We start from the raw sequence: 20,471 nt of genomic DNA, 5'->3' as shown, positions 1-20,471 counted from the left end.
TTACCTATTTGATAGTAGGAGAATCAAGTGGAACTGTAGTAAAACAAACAAACAAACAAACAAACAAACAAAAAAAACCACAACGAACTATGAAATTAAAGTCCTTAGGGAAATGCGAGGTAGAATTGCCATATTTTCACAAGAGATCTTACTTGTACCAGGCACTGTGCCCAGCATTTTATGTGCTTGATCTCACTCAATCCTTACAGCCACCCTTGAGAAGGTAAGAGCTGCCCACAATGGGAAGATGAGGAAATGCTGCCTCAGAGAGGTTAAGAAACTTGCTCAAGTTTGCACAGCCAGTAAGTGACAAAGAGGCCTTCAAACCTAAGAAGTCTATCTCCCAACACTATGCAATCCCCCGTCCTGCACTGTGTCCAGTGGGGCCTGGGGGTTAGAGAAGAACTGATTTTTCTCACCCTAGTCATCCCCAGGACAGTCCCTGGGCCCCAGAGCGCCAAGCAGATCATCAGGGAAGTGTGTGGTGTCTTCCCATTTACTAAGCCCCTTTGATCTGTGGAGTTTGCTGAGCTCAGAGGACAAGATCATAATAATCCCCCAGCCCAAAGGCTGGAGCCTCAGGGGCTGGTCGTCTCGCACAGCCTGGCGCCCTTCCAGTCAGTGTGTCCAGTTCCACGGGGTTCGCAGGAGCAGCCCCAATCCCAGAGGAAACAATTAGAGAATGATTAAGTGACAAACTGTGGGTGATGATGCAGGAGAGGAAGCAAGTGTGTACGCTGGTGGTGGGACCCCAGTTGGGCCAGGAAGGGGTTGGGTCTGGAAAGGAGAAACCAGAGAAGAGACCGAAGGGTACAGGTGTGGGAGGGACAGCAGGGCCCGGGATGCAGGAGGGGAAGGAGCAGAGGAGTGTGGTGGGAAACTCAGAGTCTGATGATGTCAGAGAGACCCAGCTTCACATCCTAGCCATGCCACGGCTGGCTAGGTGACCTTGGGTTGGTCATTTCCCTTTCTCTTCGATAGAGGTCCCTTTACATCGAGAGATGTTCACCACCTCAGTTTCTTTCTTTCTTTCTTTCTTTCTTTCTTTCTTTCTTTCTTTCTTTCTTTCTTTCTTTCTTTTTTAATATTTTTATTTATTTCAAAGAGGAAGGGAGAAGAAGAAAGAGATAGAAACAGCAATGATGAGAGAGAATCCCTGATCGATTGCCCCCTGCACACCCCACACTGGGGATTGAGCACGCAACCCAGGCATGTGCCCTGACTGGGAATAGAACCACGATCTCCTATTCATAGGTCGACACTCAACCACTGAGCCATGCTGGCTGGGCTCACCACCTCAGTTTTCACGTTCCACCATTTAACCTCTAACAGAGTTTCCTGAAAAGAACATCAAGTCTAACCTGAATCCGTCTGGCTGCTGGCTCATTTCCACTTCTGTTCTTGAGAAACACAGGCATGACCAGTCAGAGATGGTGAAGTGTCCAGGTTAAGGCCTCTTAGAGCCCTAAACACAAAAAGAATATGGCTTTACTCCCAATATACATAAAAATATACTAAATAAAACTTGCGTAAGTGCCAAGGTTAAAATAGCTTCTTTGCAGATTTATTTATTTATTTGGTAAAATTCTGGATTGCTTCCTCCATCAAAGTTAACCTTTTCTAACAGTTTTGGTGTCCTTGCTTTCCACTGTTTGTGGTGCCCAAAAAGTCCCTATTCTGCCTTTTGGGTTGCACAGTCCTAAGGGAGAGTGGGGGACCGGGAGCTTCAGGGAAGCAGCACACCATTGACCTCTTGGCCTCACCACCGGCACTGGGACCAGGTCATGCCCCCCCCCTTCTCACATAAGTATGTTGAGGCTAGGTTGAGAGGGGTGACTCCAGTGAGCCCTGAGGGTCCCACATCCAGAGCCACAACAGAGGGCCCAGGCCTTGTTCTCAGGGGTGGCCCAGCTCTCCTGTCTCGTGGCTGCAGCTTGAGGAGCAAAGGGTGCAGCCTTCACTGTCGCCTGGCACCATTTTCGGGGGCCGGGAGTAATGTCTCTTACCTGATCGGCAATTTGACATGGCTGCTTAACAACCGATTAATCAAACCCAGTTCATCCTGTTAGAATAAATGAGCCTAGGAAATGCTGTCATGAATAATGAGAGCTTTTGTCTCTCACCCAGCACCTCTCCCCACTCCCTCCTATCTCCTTCCCAGAGACACACAGCAGCTACTCCATACCAAGGATTTCTACCCCTCTTCCAGGTGCCCCTGCTGCCCACCCAGAGCCAGAGCTGGCCATGTCCTAGAGCAGCGGTTCTCAATCTGTGGGTCACCAACCTGTGGGTCGCGGCCCCTTTGGGGTCAAACGACCCTTTCACAGGGGTCGCCAAAGACCATCGGAAAACATCTATACATATTGTTTTTGTGATTAATCACTATGCTTTAATTATGTTCAATTTGTAACAATGAAAATACATCCTGCATATCAGATATTTACATTACAATTCATAACAGTAGCAAAATTACAGTTATGAAGTAGCAACGAAAATAATTTTATGGTTGGGGGTCACCACAACATGAGGAGCTGTATTAAAGGGTTGCGGCATTAGGAAGGTTGAGAACCAATGTCCTAGAGGAACAAAGCCTCTTGTCCATCAAACAGACATGTATGCATGCATGCCCCTGCCAAAGCTGGATAGTGTCTGTTTCAGGCACTGTACTGGGTGCTAAGGACACAAAGATGAATAATATACTGTTCCCGTGAGGGGTACCAGTGTATGACCCCCTTTGGATGGCAGAAGGCTTCCATAGAAATCAACTCACTCATTTTCACAGCAACACTAGGACTCAGGCAGCACAGAGGCTAAAACTCCACTGAAGTGTCCTGGCCCCCATGGTGGAGAAGCTGGAGCCCAGGTCTCCTCTGTGGGGTCTGGTGCCTGCCAGCAAAGCCTGTGGCTTGGTTTCAGTGGCGTGGTCTAGGCTACCCAGCCTACCGCCTGCCCACCTGCCTGCCAGCCTAATTCTGGGCCTCACCACCCTATGCCTCTTGTCCTGCAGGGGGAGCTGCTGAGCCCGTGCCGCTGCGATGGCTCCGTCAAGTGTACCCACCAGCCTTGCCTCATCAAGTGGATCAGCGAGCGTGGCTGCTGGAGCTGTGAGCTGTGCTACTACAAGTACCACGTCATTGCCATAAGCACAAAGAATCCTCTGCAGGTACCACCGGGGGCTGCCCGCTGGCTGGGGGCGCTGGGGTGTTGGGACCCGGGCTTCTCACATCCCCTGCCTTCCTGGGGGAGGACCATTTCACCTTAGAGTCAGGGCAGTTTGGAGAAAAGAAATGAGGTAGGCTAGGTGGGCAAGATCACAGATGGCATTTGGGCAGGAGGAAATGAAAAAACGTTTGTGTATTTTTTTTAAGCCTCAGCAAGAAGAGGAGAAAGGAATGAGGCAAAGAGAGAAAAATAGATATAGAAGGAAAGAAGGGCAGAGTCAGATGGAAAAGAGAATAAGAGAGGGATGGATAGATGATGGATGGATGGATGGATGGATGGATGGATAGATGGAAGCAGAAAGGAAAGGACAGGACAAAGAAGAAAGAAGGGAGGGAGGGAGAAGAAGAGAGGAAGGAAGACCAGAGGACAGAAGAGAACAGAATGAGAAAAAGACAGAGGGTGGAAGGGGTGAGGAGAAAGCCTGAGATAAAGCTAAGGGCAAGAAAAGAGGAAAGAAGGTGAAAGGAGATTCAATGGCATTTCCCACCCTTTAATGTACATGCAATTCACCTGGAATTTTGTCAAAATGCAGACATGATTCAGGAGTCTGGGATGGGGCCTGGGATTCTGCATTTCTGATAAGCTATGGGTTGATGGGGTGGTATGGATGCTGCTGATCCATGAATCACACTTGGGTGACAGGGACCAGAGAAGAATGGAGAAGAGACAGGAGAGGGAGGCAGAGGGAAAGTGAAGAATGGGCAATAAGGAAGGAAGAGCCCTAGCTGGTTTGGCTCAGTGGATAGAGCATCGGCCTGCAGACTGAAGGGTCCCAGGTTCAATTCTGGTCAAAGGCACATGCCCAGGTTGTGGGCTCGATCCCCAGTAGGGGGGTGTGCAGGAGGCAGCCGACCAATGATTCTCTCTCATCATTGATGTTTCTATCTCTCTCTCCCTTTCTCTTCCCCTCTGAAATCAATAAAAATATATTTTAAAAAAATAAGGAAGGAAGAAAAGGGGAGAAGCTACTGTGAAGGGCAAGGGCAGGGAGGGGCAGGGCTGGGGTTGGGTCTACCAAGCAGATTTAGACAGGGCTGGACCTGTAAGAACTGAGGGGTCCCCCACCCCATCCTCTCACCCTGCCCTGACACATCCATCTTCCCAGAGGAGCCGGCAGGCCCTGCACCACCCCGTGAATCCTCCAACTCAAGCAGCTCTCCCTCCGAGGCACGCGCATATAGAGAGTGCGTGGCTTCTGAAAATACCTCCATGTGCACATGGTCAGCCAGTTAAGCTGCCAGGTCATCAGTTAGCCAGCAGGCTAGTGAGGGTGGGAACTGAGCATCTGCACAGTGGTGTCACTCTCCTCCCTGAGGGGGAGGGGAGAGTGACCCTGCGAGCCCAGGAGGGTGCTGGTTTGGTGGTGATGGTGGGGTGGGGTCTCTGCAGGGGGCAGGGGCAGGTGGAAACCTGGAGCTTCCGTGTCCAGGGCGTTTTATGTTAGACACTATGCAGCTTACATGGGGCACTGCCAGGAATGAGTGTGTGTGTGTGTGTGTGTGCAGTACGTGTGTGTGGACCGGGGAGGGGGAGCATTTTTTTCTGGAAGGAGACATTAAAAGCCCCAGGCACCTCAGCCATCCTGATGGTGGAACAAGGGGTCAGAACAAGAGGTGCCTCCCCCTGTGCTGGTTCCATCTCCAGTCATTCGTTTCAAATCTTGCAGTGTCTTAAAATAGCAGTGTCGTGAGACAGCTGATTCCACACCCTCGTGCTGTAACTCTCCCCTTCCTTCTTGGCTGACTCAAGCCTTGAAGAAGGGTCAGGGTCCAAACCTACAAGTCTCCCCATGAGTGCCCCCTTGGCTCACTAGCAGGCATTGGCCTTTGACTCACAAGATGAAAAACCATTTAGGGATAACTCTTTTCTGGGGGGGGTGGGGGAGGTTATTCTAATCTCATAAGTACAGCAAACAAATGGCAGAATTGACAAAATTGAGCTATTAATTTACTGCTAAGTTACTACCATGATTCTGCTGCTTTTGGAAATGCAGTGGTGTCACTGCACTTTTCCAGACCGCACAGAAGGAAGTAGTTTGGACTAGCAGCAGTGTTGTGTGGTTGTCGCCCAAATTGTCCCAGTTGTGTGTCCTGGGCTCCTTGGGCCCAGCCAAGTGTGAGACAGCTGCCTGCTGAGCCTCAGTGGGACAACTTCTGCTCCCACAACCCAGGCAGACCACCCGTGGTACGGGACAGAGTGGGCAGGCCCCACCGCCAGTGAGCAGAGCAATGGATGGTAGCCCAGGCTGCCTGTGCTCAGTGTGGGGAGGTTTCTCCCAGGCCCCATACAAAGAGGTGAAAAACAGCAGCCATGACAGTATGTTACCTCAGTGACCCTCTGCAAGCTCTGGTTCTAGCAGAAGAGCCACTGAGAAGAGTTTTGGGGTGGCCCCATGGTCTTCGTGGTTATTTCTTACCCTTTCTGCTACACCTGAGCTGCAGTTACATTAATGTTCAGTGGGTGCTCACTGGGAGCCAACCACTGTTCTACATATTCATGTATATTATCTCATTTAATATTGAAAACAACCAATGCAGTGGGTACTGTTATTCCCAATTTACAGATGAGACAGTGGAGGCACAGAGGGGTCAGCAATCTGCCCAGGGTCACCCTGATGGAGCAGGGTTGCATCCAAGGGGTCTAACTCCTGAGTCTGGCCCTTAACCTCTACCCTATAGTGCACAGCACTGAGTTTGCTGAGTACGTTTACCTTTAGGCAGCCCCCACCTCGACATGCATAACTATATTTTTGCTGAAACCTAACGAAGAAGCACAGAAAGTTATTTCATTTAACCCTCACAATATTCTAGGAAGTGGGACTGATTATTTCCACTTTTACAAAAGGGCAACTTGAGAGTCTTTAGGACATATTGACTTCTCCTAGGTCACACTCTGCAAGTTGGGGCAGAGCTCGGCTGGAACTGGGTCACCTGCCCAGACTCAGTGCCCCATGTGCGTTCCCTATGTTGCAGAACAGGCAGCGCTTGAGAATCTCGCATTTAGAATCTTGCTCTGTGTCTGGTGGCTGCAGAGCCTGAAGCCTCTGGAGCCCTCCCCACCAGCCTCTTTGAGACCTTGGTCACTTGTTCTCTGCTTTCTCCTTGCACTTCTGCTCCCGCCCCTTTTGGGGAGCCTCACGTGGAACAGACAGGAGGGCAGCCTTGACAATGGCCCCCACCCCACTCCTTCTTCATGCTTCAGACTGTAGTTGGGACCCTGTTTATTTTCCACAGGTGGCTTGGGGGCTGGTAGGAAAGGGCTTTAGAAATTAAGGGGACTTTTCCGTGCCTTTGGTTTTGGGATTTTTTAAAATCTGGAGCAGGAGAAGGTGGGGGTTATTGATGACTTAATGGTAGAAACAAAAAAGCCCAGGCAGGAACCCTCTTCACAGACAGTGGGACAGGCCTGGAAAAAGCACTTGTTGTATATGATCAACATCTGTAGGTTCGGGTTACAGACTTCTGGAAAATCCCCTTGTTATGTGTAACCCTAGGCAGGAGGAAACAGTGGAAAATTTAAAGGCCCAATGATGTGTAATGGGATAATTAAATGTGAAGGCGGATGTCCTACATCTAGACTAGCAAACAACATGTTTTCCAATGGTTACAATTCCTTGGGGGCCATTGATCAGTCCCGGCTGGAGCCAGAATCAGTGCCCCCTTCCCGGCCATTGAATGCAGAGTGAACGCTCACTGTTGGCAGGTGGAGGGTACCCTGCCTTTCCTCCGGTTCAGGCTGAAGTGCCCTAGGAGTCTTCTCTGCAAGGTGTTATGCAACTTCCTATGATCAGGAGATTGTCCTTCCTTCCCTCTTCCCAAACCTGATCCTTGTAACATTGTCCAACTTCCCTGCTTAAAACTGTTCAAAAGCATCATATTTACTCTTAGGACAAAGTCAAACATCTGTGCGTATCCTTCAAGATTCCACATGGTCTTCCCCTCTTATATTTCCAGTGTCTCACCCCACAACCTCTTCGCTCTCTCTGCTCCACTCACTCTGGTCTTCTTCCAGGTTTTCATACTCTCAGGGCCTTTGCACACATTCTTCCCTGGGCCTGGAGCCCCCTCCCCTCTCTTTCTCTAGTCAACTCCTACTCAACTCAAGCATCTCTTCTCCTGGGAAGTCAAATCCCCATTTATGGACTTCCACAGTGACATGGATCTCCCTTTCTTACTCCTGATAAATTACATTTGTAAGAAATTATTTGGTTGTCTGTGTTTTCTAGAATGTAAGCTCCATGAGAGCAGAAATCTTGTATGTTCTTGCTTACTACTTTGTCTCTGGCACCTAGAAGAGTGGCTGGCACATAGAGACTACTCAGCACATGTTTGTTGAGTGACAGCATAAATAAATCCCAAACTAAAATCCAACTCCAGGCTCATTCAGGCCTCTGCTACCTAGATCGTCATAGAATAGCAGAATTTCAGAGCTGAAACTCACCCACACCTTAGCCTTCAACCCATCCATCAATACTGCTATTAGTATAATACTTTTTCTGTTTTGGTTTTTTTTAAAAAAGAAACTTTAGTGTTCATATATAGTCAGTAGATTATACTGTTTTTCTTATCTCTCCTCCACATCCTGGGTCCTCTCCTAGTCTGTTGAATTGGTAATCTCCAGCATGTATATTAAATGGCATGCCAGGTGTTGTAGAAAAGTAAAAAAGGCCTGTGTCCTCTCAGCACCTATCAGTGTGAAAGGAAACAGTGCTGCTCTGAAAAGAATATTTGGGCCCTGGAATTCCAACCACATTAGAGCTGCATTTTCACTTCCTCCTCCCCATTTCTCTGTCTGTGTCATACTCAACTGCAAAGACCTTCCTTCCCAGCCATGCCTGCCCAGAACCCCACCCCTGCAATGACTTTTGATCATTTGGTGTGATATAGGTTTCTTCCACCAAAACAATATAAAACTAAAAAACTTGCAAGAATATCCATTGTGTCACTAGTTGGAAAGCCCTGGTTTAAATCCTAAACCAGTGGTGAGAGTTTGGGGGTGACAGAAGGAAGAGGGATGGGAATGGGATGAGGGTATCTGAGCAACAGCTAACCTACCGACCATTCATTCTCTGCCCCGCAGTGGCAGGCCATCTCTCTGACAGTCATTGAGAAGGTGCAGATTGCAGCCGCCATCCTGGGTTCCCTCTTCCTCATCGCCAGTATCTCTTGGCTCATCTGGTCAACCTTCAGTCCCTCGGCAAAATGGCAGCGCCAAGACCTCCTCTTCCAGATCTGCTACGGGATGTACGGGTTCATGGACGTGGTGTGCATTGGTGAGTCGGGGCCTGTCTCCATGGGAAGTGGGAAGCCAAATGAGGGTGAGTTAGACAAATCCCTCAGGACTGCACCCTCTGGGAGGTCAAAGCAGAGAAGGCAGCAGCCTTGAAACCTGTGAGTTCAGGAGGGGCCGGTGGCTTAAATTTGGGAGGTGAGTGGGAAGCAGGGAAGGGAAGGAAGATCTAAATCTTTCCAAGCACATGTCTTGCCTGGTTGAAGATAGATAAGGAGACTTGCCACTATGAAGATTTGTGAAAAGTCCGTTGGTCAGTCTATCTGCCTCTGGCTGGATGAGGAAAGCCTCCTCTCTGTTGTGTACCCATGGCTGCCAAGCCAGACCAGGGCTGCCTGCACGTTTAATCTCATTCTCTTCACAGCAAAATGCCCAGAACCAGTATTGAGGATGCCTGCCTCCTTTTTCCAGCTTTCCATAAGCCGATTCCAATGCCCAAGATTTCTCTAGTCCAGTTGTTTTCACACTGTGTGTAGCCCTGGGCTTCCACGCCCAGCTTCAGGAGCTGCCTTCAGGAGGGGAATGGAGTGCTGACCTGATGGGCTCTGACTCTTCACCCCTGTGCCACCCTGAGCTTCTGTTTTGTTTCTATTTACATGTTTCCATTGCAGGTATGATTCTGTTTAAAAGGCATCAGTGTTTTAGAAAAAAGTCAGAAACCCACCACTTGAGTTCCTTCTTATCCCATTCCCAAATCTACGTTCCCCTCTCTAACCTCCTGTTAGTTTGGTTGGTGGAGGGTTGGTTGACATAGGCTGTCAACTCTGAAGTCTTCGTCCAAGTGACTGAGGAGTGGGGAGTGGTCCTGGTTTTCTGAGTGACGGGAAGCCTGCATATCCTGACCCGGAACTCTCAGATTTCCCCCTAGGCCATAGTGCTCACAGCATCAGAGCGCCACAACTGTCTTCCCTGGGAATTTGTTTATGAATTATATAAAAATGCTACAAGGCTTCGTTTGGCAGAAAAACATCTATTAACTAGAATTTGGCTGGGATGATATTAATGTGAGTTTCTCTGGGATCCTATAATATTAGAACCAGAGAGGTTGGACCCTTGCATACTAATGACAGTAGCCAGCAACTAGTGATGCCGGAACTTGTAAGCTTGTCTAAGCAACTTGCTGCCTCTGCGCTAGTGAAACCAATACATCAACCCCTAGTTCAAGAGACTGTTAATTATGGTATGTAGGCAGTGAAATAAGCAGACTGCTCGGGTTTGGAGAGCGGTGGAAGAAAGAGGACCATTAATGGGAGGAATGTGACTTGAGGCATTCTAATTTAGTTCCCTCTTGCACAAAACTCCCTTCCTATTCCTGCTGAGGCCTGGCCTTGTTGATGCCAAAAACCAGTTGTGTCTCCATATGGAGGTATGGGGCTCTGGCATGGAGGGGCCTTCCTGTAGAGGCCCCTCCAGCTGCCCTTCATTCTCCTTCAGGCAGGTTTTTGATCTGTCATTGATATGAGCTTCTAGGAGACATGCTTTCCGGTCACGTGGTGTATTAGTCAGCTTTGGCTGCAGTGACAAACAAACTCCAAAATTGCAGAGCCTTATGACAGCAAGCATTTATTTTCCATTCATGGGACTACAAGATGGCTGTGGCTCTTCTGGACTTGGCTGGGCTTAGCTTCTGACTGTGCATTGGCTTTGGGCCTGCTCTGAGCGTCTCTTCCTGCTGGGCCCAGTCTAAAGGAGCAGGGACTATAGGAGTGTATTCTCTTAGCCAAGTGCAGGAGCACAGGAGGATTGGTTGACACGTGCAATGCTTCTTGAAGTTTCTGCTCAGTGCTGGTACATTGCTCCTTCTGCCCACAGACATTGGCCAATGCAAGTCACCAACTAGCCTTCCATCAAAGAGGTAGTGGGGCAGGGAAGTATACTCCTCCTTTCCTGGTTGGAATGTGGGTGAGAGAGAGGAGCATAAATACCACTTACCACTCAGGGCTCCATAGGTCTGACGATTGAGATAATTGAACATAGAGGAGATTGTACAATCGACCAGCACAACTCCCTTGCTTTGCAGTTGAGAGAGCTGGGCCCGGAGAAGGGAAGTGACCTGCTCAAGGTTGCTCATCTGGGAGTGGAACCCAGGTCTCCTGATTAGCAGTCCCATGTTCCTTCTATTAGCCCTCTCTCATCAGGTAGGAGTCCCAGGCGTCACTTACGGGACACCTGCAGATGCCACCTGCCACTTTGATACACCTGTGTCCACTTACAGGAAGAGCCCTCACAAACAGGCCTGCCTTGCTCCCTGTGGCTCTGAGCCACCCAACACCCCAACTCTGGCCTACCTGGTGCTTTGGTCTCTCCTGCTCAGAGGCTGTTCTATCATTTTGTTGGCTATACTGGAGCTAACAGTGTCAGAGCATGTCCCCCAGGGCAAGGATTATTCTTCCCATTTTTTCAGAGAGTAAAACTCTGAGACTGAAGGATTTGTCTTAGACTGAGTCGGACTCTCTGTTGTTTTGCTTTTTAAAAAATACATATTTTTATTGATTTCAGAGAGGAAGGGAGAGGGAGAAAGAGATAGAAACATCAATGATGAGAGAGAATCATTGCTCAGCTGCCTACTGCACCCTCCCCCCCAACACAACTGGGGCATGTGCCCTGACCAGGAATCGAACCGTGACTTCCTGGTTCATAGGTTAACCCTCAACCACTCAGCCAAGCTGGCCAGGCCGTTCAGTGTTTTTCTAGGAGAGGCTGTCCACAGGAGAAAATGCTGCTAGGCAAAATAAAAAAGGGAGTAATATGTGACTTGGAGAAGGGAGAGGGAGGTGATAAGCAGTAGTTCAAATGCACAGATTCTTATGGTGGCTGTGACAATGGTGATTTTGATGACAGTGATGATGATCAGTAGTGATGATAGTGGTTTTGAGGATAAAGTTCAAGTACGTGTCACTTCTCCTGCTCTGCAGTGTGCTGGCCAGTTGAGGAAAAACACACAGCACTGCATAAGTGGTTACAGAGTATCAGCTTTTTAGGGGCTCTCTGGAAGCAAGAAGCAGGTGAAGCCTGCAACATCTACCAGAGATTCTTCATTTCTAGACTCAACTAGATATTCAGACCCACAGAACTACCACTGAGCATACCTGGCACCAGATCCATTTAGAGCAGCGGTTCTCAACCTGTGGGTCGCGACCCCTTTGGTGGGTCGCCTAAGACCATCCTGCATATCAGATATTTACATTACGATTCATAACAGTAGCAACATTACAGTTATGAAGTAGCAACGAAAATAATTTTATGGTTGGGTCACAACATGAGGAACTGTATTTAAAGGGCCAGAAGGTTGAGAACCACTGATTTAGAGGAAAGTAGGATGAGAACCATGACCTCCACAAGGCAGGTCTGGCTTACCTCTGCAGGTGAGTCCTTGCAGGACATCCATATCCTTGTTGAGGGCTAGTCTCTTGGCCCCCAAATAATAGTTCAGGAAGGAAATAAGATTCACAATAGTGGGTGTAGGATTCACCGTGGCATAGTTTCCAGGGTCCCCACAGAAGTCTCTGTTTCCCTTTCCTTTCCTGTGGAACAGAATAATACCACCATCGTTAGAGTTGCAGAGAGGACTGGAGAAGATGGGGCATGTAAGGAGGAGGCACGCCTAAGTTATCAGTGGCCAGAGTAGGAGCACCTGATCAGAGTAGGTTCCACCCGTAGGCACTCAATAAAGGTTTGCTGAATCCAGTCACAACCTAGAGAACCTGACCCTGTGTCCTCATGTAATTGAGAGTCTGCTGTGATTTGGAGCAGTGCTTCTTTCGGAAGGTCTTGGGTCCCCTCACGTGTGACCCCTCAATGAGAAGATCTGATTACATTGAATGTCCTCGCTCCACCTGCCTCTCTTCCGTCATCTCTAATGACACTGTCTGCCCCAGCAGGGAAGCTGACAGAGCCTCACAGAAAACAAATGGGACGTTCTCTGCTCCAGTGGGTCAAGTTATTGGAATTTAACAAGAGCAAATTAATTAAGGTCTTTGGCACCAAACACATTTTTTTTTCTTCACTTCAGAGACTCAAGAGATTGGCCATCAAAGTGTCAACTTTGCAAACATAAGGACTTCATCCTTACCATGTTTGTTTCTTATTCGTGGGTGGACTGGGGTCAAGGGGAGGAAGGAGAGCAACATTTCTGAGCTTGCTCCAAATCTTTAAGACAGCGGAATATGGTTGTTAACAAAATTATTTTAAAATTTTTTGTTAAAGTTTTCTCTGTGTGCTATCTATTCAGGTTATTTACTTTGATTTAGAGATACCTGGTACCTGCCCTCTAAAATATAGGAATTCAAATCCTAATTTGTAGCAAGTGGGTAGGGGGTGGTGGCAGCAGAACTATAAAAACATTTTCAAATTTAATTTTAATTCATATTAACTTAAAATACATGTATGCCATAAAGACTCCTCCCTTTGGGCTAGAAATGACCTGCCTATCAAACCTTTTAATTCCCTGATTAGAAAACTTTAAAAATATGGAAGAGACTAGGAAGTAAAAGATCTAGGAAATAAAAGATCTAGGAAATAAAAGATCTAGGTCTGAAAACAAGATTGGCCACTACCTACCTCCATGACCAAGTTACTTCCTCTTTCTACAACTCAGTCAACTCATCTGTAAAATAAGAGGGTTGAACCTGATAACCTCCAAGGTCCTTCTGGCTCTGACATCCTAGGATTTTGAAGTTATGTCCATTGTGAGAAGATATCATAATTCTCAGAGGTTGACAGCTGTGGCTGGGGGGAATCTCATTAATGGCGTGGAGGACAAACAACCCATAGGCATCAACCATGTAAACCAGCAAGTGAGGCTCAGTCTATGTTTCATTATCTGCATGTGACTTGTCCAATTTTCTGAATTTACTATTAACTCATATCTCACCCATGCCCTCCCTCACCCCTCATGGCTTCTCATGCATGACCACTTCTCCCCATAGCTGAGCTTTGGGATGCTTGAAGGATGAAGATGACTGATTTAGAAGCAGACACACCAAGTAAGCACTGTCCCTCTCAAAGGAGACCCCTTGGGAGGTAATTCACTTAATCCAGTTGTGCTGACAAGCTCAAAATATTTTAGGAATACCTCTTGAGAGCTGTCTTCAGTGCCTGCAGCACAGTCTTTGGAACAGACTCAGAGTGGCATGTCTCTTTGTTGCCAGGGGTTTGTGACTAGAAATAGCCCAATCTGATAAATAAGGTGGGTGCTCAAGCCAGCTAATACATTTTGGAGACCACATGAAAACATGCCCTAATCTGCTTTTCTCATCTGGCCTCTAACCTAGTACTGAAGTGATTTTAATAAGGGTATCTCCCGCTTAAAAAATAAGCCACCACATTTCAGTGGCTTAATGCAATAGAAGTTCCTGATCAGTGGGAGGTTCTCCTCCACACAGCGATTCAGGGACCCACGTCTCTTCTATTTTGTGGCTCCACAGTCTCACAGGGCTTTTGAGTCTTTTATCTCCAGCTAAAAGAAAATAAAAGAGAGCACAGATAAGGGACACCCACATACTTTTCCTCTCAATACCCATTGCTTAACCTTGGCCATGTTTGTATAAATAAACTACTTTTGTAACTTTATAATAATCCTTTTAAAATGAAGTTATGTGATACTTATTTAATAATACTGATAATAAAATAATAACTAATACAGTGGGGCCTTGACTTACGAGTTTAATTCGTTCCGTGACAGAGCTCGTAACTCAAATTACTCGTATGTCAAATCAATTTTCACCATTACAATGACACGTGATGCTGGGCTGATGTTGTGGCGTTCACTGTGACGTTCGCTGCGCCAACTAGCGGTGTGGTATCTGAAGCTGGCTCGCAACCCGAATTTTAGCTCGCAACTCAAAGCAAAAAATTGGCCGAGAGACGGCTCGTATCTCGAAAAACTCGTTAGTCAGGACACTCGTAAGTCAAGGCCCCACTGTATTTCTCATTATATACCAAGCACTGTGAAGAGTGCTTTATGTGCATCATCTTGTTTATTCCCTACAATCCTATGATGTAGTTACTATTATAATGCCCATTTTCTTTCTTTTTTCTTTTTTTTAATCATCACCCGAGGCTATTTTTCCATTGATTTTTAGAGAGAGTGGAAGAGAGAGGGAAAGACAGAGAGAAATATCAAAGAGAGAAACACATTGATTGGTTACCTCCTGCACGAGCCCTGGCCAGGGCCAGGGCCAGGGCCAGGGAGGAGCCTGTAACCAAGGTATGTGCCCTTGACCAGAATCGAACCTGGGACCCTTCAGTCCACAGGCCGATGCTCTATCCACTGAGCAAAGCAGCTAGGGCATAATGCCCATTTTCTTGACGTGAAAACTGAGGCTAAGAGATAAATCACCCAAGGTCATACAACTAAAACCCAGTTTCATCTGATTACAAATCCCACATTCTTAACCACTCTGTTATAACAATGTGACACACATATAAAACACATCTTATATGACTTCAAATAGAAATTATATATACATACACATAGATAATTTTTAAAAAATTACCTTTTCCATAGCTGCACTGTCTCTGGAGGGAGTACCTAACCTTGAGCACGGAGAATGAAGCAGCCCAGACACACGGCACTGTTCTGTTTCAGATAACCTAGGTTTATGTCCTACTTCATGTATAAGCTGTGTGTCTTAGGACAAGACATTTATCCTCTCTGAGCTCACTTTCCTCTTCTGTAAAGTAGAGATTTATATCACCAACTTCACAAGGTTTCTATGAAAAGTATACTGTATTTGCAAAGCCATTTTAGAGTGACAGTCATAGTAAGCATTCAATAAATATTGACTGTCATCACCATCAATCACCATCATTGCCAGCACCTTCATGATCACCATCCAGAATGGCCGAGAAACACAATTCTGTCTATATGTGTCCAGAGGGTGAGAACTCTGCGCCTCGTAAAGAAACCCCACAGAAAAAAATCCACAGTATCTTAGGGCGTAATCCACACACACTTCCAGGGATGGGCATCTCAAATTGGGGCTCCAGGATACTTCTCTTTCCTACTCAGTCCTACTGAGTTAAGCTTACATTACATTAAAGAGCCTCAGCACCCAATGATTTTCCAACGAAGTTCTCCTCACAGGTTTCTGCGGTGCCCTGGGTACGAGTGCCTGGAATGTTCTCATGCCGATGCATTGAGAAACGTTCTGTACAGCTTGATCAAGGTCAGCTGGCCCAGCAGGGCCTGGCTCAGAAGGGAATTCTTTCAGAAGCCACTTCTAAGGGATAACCTCTCCCTGGGCACTGAGAGATGGAAACAGAAAGTGGCTTTGCATTTGCCCTCACTGAGTGCTTTCAGCATCCTCTCTCCTTTGAGTCTTTGTTGAGTCAGATGACTCAAAGCATTTATTGAATGAAGACTGAGAGCATTCAAGTCAAGGTGAGCCTGCCCCAAATGGGGCCCCTGCACCCTCATCTTGCCAATTCCTCAGGGAGGCCCCGAGAAGTGCAGCCTGGCTACCTGTGAGAAGCACAAAGCTGTACCCCTGGAGAATATTGGACAAGTGGCATTGCCAGTCAGGTCTATCCTGGCAGCAGCTTCTGAACCCACCCCACATGGCTGGTTATATTGATATCTTTCCCACACTTGCCTGATAAGTTCTTTGGTGCAGGTCCTGACAGGGCTAGGCCCTTGAGGGATGGCATCTGGAAGGTGAGTGTTTGGCAACGGTGGGGCTTCCGAGGTGTCTTGCCCCATAATTGCCTGCAACTCTGCAGGGGGAGGGGAGCATCCCTCCAGGTGACTACTGAAGTCTCTCAGCTGTGGGAGAGGAGATGCAGGTGCGAAGGCTTGTCTCCACTTCTGTGGAGCTGGTTGGTCTCTAGAGCTCCTTTCAGTTCCAGCAGTGGTTCTCAACCTGTGGTTCGCCAACCTGTGGGTCACGACTCCTTTGGGGGTTGAACGACCCTTTCACAGGGGTCACCTAAGACCCTCAGAAAACACATATATAATTACATATTGTTTTGTGAACCACTATGCTGCTTTAATTATGTTCAATTTGTAACAATGAAAATACATCTTGCATATCAGATATTTACATTACGATTCATAACAGTAGCAAAATTACAGTTATGAAGTAGCAACGAAAATAATTTTATGGTTGGGGGTCACCACAACATGAGGAGCTGTATTAAATGGTCGAGGCATTAGGAAGGTTGAGAACCACTGATCCAGCATGTTACTCATCGACAAACAATGACTCACACCGAGGCTCAGGAAGGACAGTTAGGAGATGGAAGAACAGGTGCTTCTGTTTGGGGGTGGGGCTGGCAATGAAGGAGGAAGAGATATGAGTGGGCACTTTCTATCCTGTGATCTCCCCTGACCCCACAACAACCAACATCATGTAGCATTGAGTGTTAGATGTGTGCCCCACACTGCCAGGCATCAGCACGAAGGACTCATTACCATGTTTAATCTCATAACAACCCTATAAGAAAGGGGCATCAGCCCCAATTTACTCAGAAAAAAAAGTAATTGCCTAAAGCCACAGGCTAGTAAAGTGACAGTGCTCTGAATGTTCAATGCATGCCCATTGGTAAGTTAACTTTAAATTGTGGAGCCCAAAGATCTTTGGGTCTAGGAGAGGAATAATCCATTTCTCCAGTGGTCTGGCATTTTCATGTCTGTCACATCTGGAAGTATTTTTTAAGTTACTTACAGTGGGCCAGGATAAGGACCATGTCGTAGGCAGTGCTGTCCACACACAGGCAGAACCGGCATTGCCTCAGAGCTGCTTAGAAATGCAAATTCTTAGGCCTCACCCCAGACCTACTGAGTCAGACTCTCTGGGGGCGGAGCCTGTGAGTCTGTGTTTTACAAGCTCCCTGGTTGATTCTTGTGCATACCAAAGTTTGAGAAGCACTGTTGGAGAGTTGTCTGCAACTTTTATGCCATTTAATGAGGATACCAGCAGGAGATGGGGGTAGGGAGGAGAATTCTAGCATGAGAGGGAACCAGATGCTTCTCTACAGACTTCTCAGTTAGCACTGGCTTCTTAACTCCATGCATGATGGGGACCAAGTGTCATAGAAGCACATAGTAGGTACTCAGGAAATACCAAGTGGAATTAAATTGTCTCTCACTGCTGTGGACACAAGAGCCAATGGCCAAGGTTCAGCAAGGGAGGATGGGGATGCCACATCCAGAAGAACTCCCTGACACTGCTGTGGTGAGCTAGGGGCATGGGAGCCATCCACTCACAATGGTCACCTTCCCTCATGGGCTGAGCTGAGCAAAGGACCATTTAAGCTGGAGGTCAGGGGGAGCTATGATGGCAAATGAAAGGTTCTGACAACCTATGGATCCTACAGTTTCATGAGGAAGAGGAGGCCAAAAAGGCAGAGAGATGTTAGAAAGACAAAGGCAGCAATGGTTCTGGAACTGGATTTCCCACAAATACAGCCCAAGGGCACATTGTAGGTGGTTACCAGGTAACTGTTAAATTACATAGAAAACCCCAGAAAATAACACAACCAAAACTTACTGGGTTTTGAATATTACCATGCCCTCTAATTTTCCTTTTTTTTCCTGCTCCTCTGCCTCCCTTCACCAATCACCTCCTCTCTCTCTCTCTTTCTCTCTCCACTGCCATTTCCCATCCATCCATCTTCTTTCTCTTCAACCTTGCCCACTCACCTGTTCCAATCAGGTGAGCACCACCAATTTTCCCCCATTTAAAAAAAACATTCTGCTATCCCTGGAACCAATAAGTAGTTTGTAGAGCAGGAAGCAGAGGGAATGCTAGGGAGTATATGTGAATGAGGTAGTTTGTGCTCTTCCAACTTTTGCCAAACAAGCATTATCTACAAACACAGGTGCACCTTCCTCCCCTTCAGCCACTTATCCATTAAAATGGTTTAATTACTTCCTGAACACTAGACAGTTAGATAATTAGAAGGTAGCATTCAGACCAAAAATTTAAGCCACCCTATTCAATCAGGGTAAAACTGTCTGATCAAGAAGCTAATTAGGAATCAACTGTAGTGGCTCTTATTGGAAAGAGTTTAGGGTTTCAAAAGATCCCGCTTCTCTCTCCCCAAGGCCCCTGTCTCCTCCATCATCATTGAGGCTTTTCAGTCTCCTGAAACTGTGTTAGCTGCCCAAGCCTCAACCATACCTCCTGTCCTCAAGGGGCTTATGATCTAGGGAAAAAAGCATAGCAGTGTTCAAACAAGGCTTGTGGAGTAAATGAACAAATAAATGGGATAGTGCTAAGGGTGCATAGGCAGGTATTCAAAAGGTTGAAAGAAGTGATAAGAGTTGGCACATTGGGAGAGGGTGAGAGCAAGGCTCTGGGTAAAGAGCAAGCCTCCCTGTCCAGAATCAGGCAGGCTGATCAAGGGGTCCACAGTGGTCCACTGAAGATTTATGAACGCCCTAAAAATTATAAGGACAGTTTGTGTGTTTGTTTTTTCTTTTTCCAGGAAGACGGTCCCTAGCTTTCATGAGATCCTCAAAGGGGTATATACTGAACACATTAGGATCTACTGGGCTACAGGGAGATTGTCTCTCCTTCAATAAGCCCTTGAAGACTTGTCACGCAAAGTGCAATTGCAGGAGCCATTGGAATCCTGGAGACAAGAGTGACAGTGGGTAGCAGTCTTGCCTCCTAGGATCAGTGTGTTGGAGGTTGGAGAGGCTTTGAGGTGTTGCCATCCAGTCTCTTTGCTTCACATCAGGAGGCTGAAGTGACTCAGTACTGTTTGCTCTTGTGAGTCAGTGCTTAACCGCAGGGGCCAGACCAGCCACCTCTAGATTTACAATTACTGTAATTTCCATTGTGCCTCATCCCTAATCATCCTCATCCCTCACTCACCATCACAGGTCCCAGCCTCTAAGACCACCCTCACAATATGGACAATCATCCCTTTCCTGTTTTGCTCATCCCTTAACTGGTCCCATCTTCCTAGCCCTTCTATTGTGCCCTCTGGACCTCATGGTCCATCGTTGGCAGCCCTTCTCTGAGTATAACTTTCATCTTCCCTTAATTGCAACATAACTGTCTCCTGAAGACATTATTTCTTGCATGACTTTCTCAAGTGGTGGCTGCTTTTCCTATCATGCACTATTCTGTGGGGTCTGGAGGTGGGATCCCCTTCTTGATGTTGTTGGCTGCTGACTGCCTACTCACATTCCTTGATGGACCTGACTCATAGACTCCCTCCCATCAGTCTTGACTTCAGAATCTTTACAGATCAGTGGTTCTCAGCAGAGGTGGTACCATCCCCTAGTGGGAATTTTGGAAATGTATGAGGGTTTTCATTTGTTTTCAAATGTAGTTGTGCCCAGCATTTATATTGAAATTTATATAGTCTTGTTATAAATGACTTTCCATTTGTTTGCTTTTTTCCCCTTTATCTGTTAGGGCAATATGTATATATACTAGAGGCCTGGTGCACAAAAATTTGTGCACTCGGGAGGGTCCCTCAGCCTGGCCTGTGCCCTCTCGCAGTCTGGGACCCCTCAGGGAATGACCACCTGCTGGCTTAGGCCCACTCTCCAGGGGATTGGGCCTAAGCTGGCAGTCAGACATCACTCTGGCAGCCTGGGAGCCCTTGGGGGATGTCCACTTGCCAGCGGGGAGCAGGCCTAGCTGCAGTCGGACATCCTTAGTGCTGCTGAGGAGGCGGGAGAGGCTACCACCACCACCGCTGTACTGGCAGCCATCAGCCTGGCTTGTGGCTGAGCAGAGCTCCCCCTGTGGGAGCACACTGACCACCAAGGGGCAGCTCCTGCATTGAGCATCTGCCCCTGGTGGTCAGTGTGTGTCATAGTGACCAGTGATTCCCAGTGGAATCACTCTGCTGTTAGGGTCAATTTGCATATTACACTTTTATTATATAGGGTAGAGGCCTGGTGCATGGGTGGGGGCTGGCTGCTTTGCCCTAAAGGGTGTCCCGGATTAGGGTGGGGGTCCCGCTGGGGTGCCTGGCCAGCCTGGGTGAGGGGCTGA

The 20,471-nt window shown here is 47.4% G+C and overlaps 1 protein-coding gene across 1 annotated transcript in view; it reads left to right on the top strand.

Annotated features, from left to right (window-relative positions):
* Positions 1-20,471, top strand: part of MARCH4 (membrane-associated ring finger (C3HC4) 4, E3 ubiquitin protein ligase) — a 77,230-nt gene that overhangs the window by 51,083 nt on the left and 5,676 nt on the right. Inside the window, exons 2-3 of the mRNA XM_005883383.2 lie at positions 3,008-3,163; positions 8,302-8,494. Of these exons, the coding sequence (XP_005883445.1) occupies positions 3,008-3,163; positions 8,302-8,494 (349 nt within the window). The remainder of the gene's footprint in view (positions 1-3,007; positions 3,164-8,301; positions 8,495-20,471) is intronic.

The sequence above is a fragment of the Myotis brandtii genome, unplaced genomic scaffold, assembly GCF_000412655.1.
Source record: "Myotis brandtii unplaced genomic scaffold, ASM41265v1 scaffold79, whole genome shotgun sequence".
NCBI classification, from domain to species: domain Eukaryota; kingdom Metazoa; phylum Chordata; class Mammalia; order Chiroptera; family Vespertilionidae; genus Myotis; species Myotis brandtii.
Note: the sequence above shows the minus strand (reverse complement) of the source record. Positions and strands in the feature narration are given on the sequence as shown.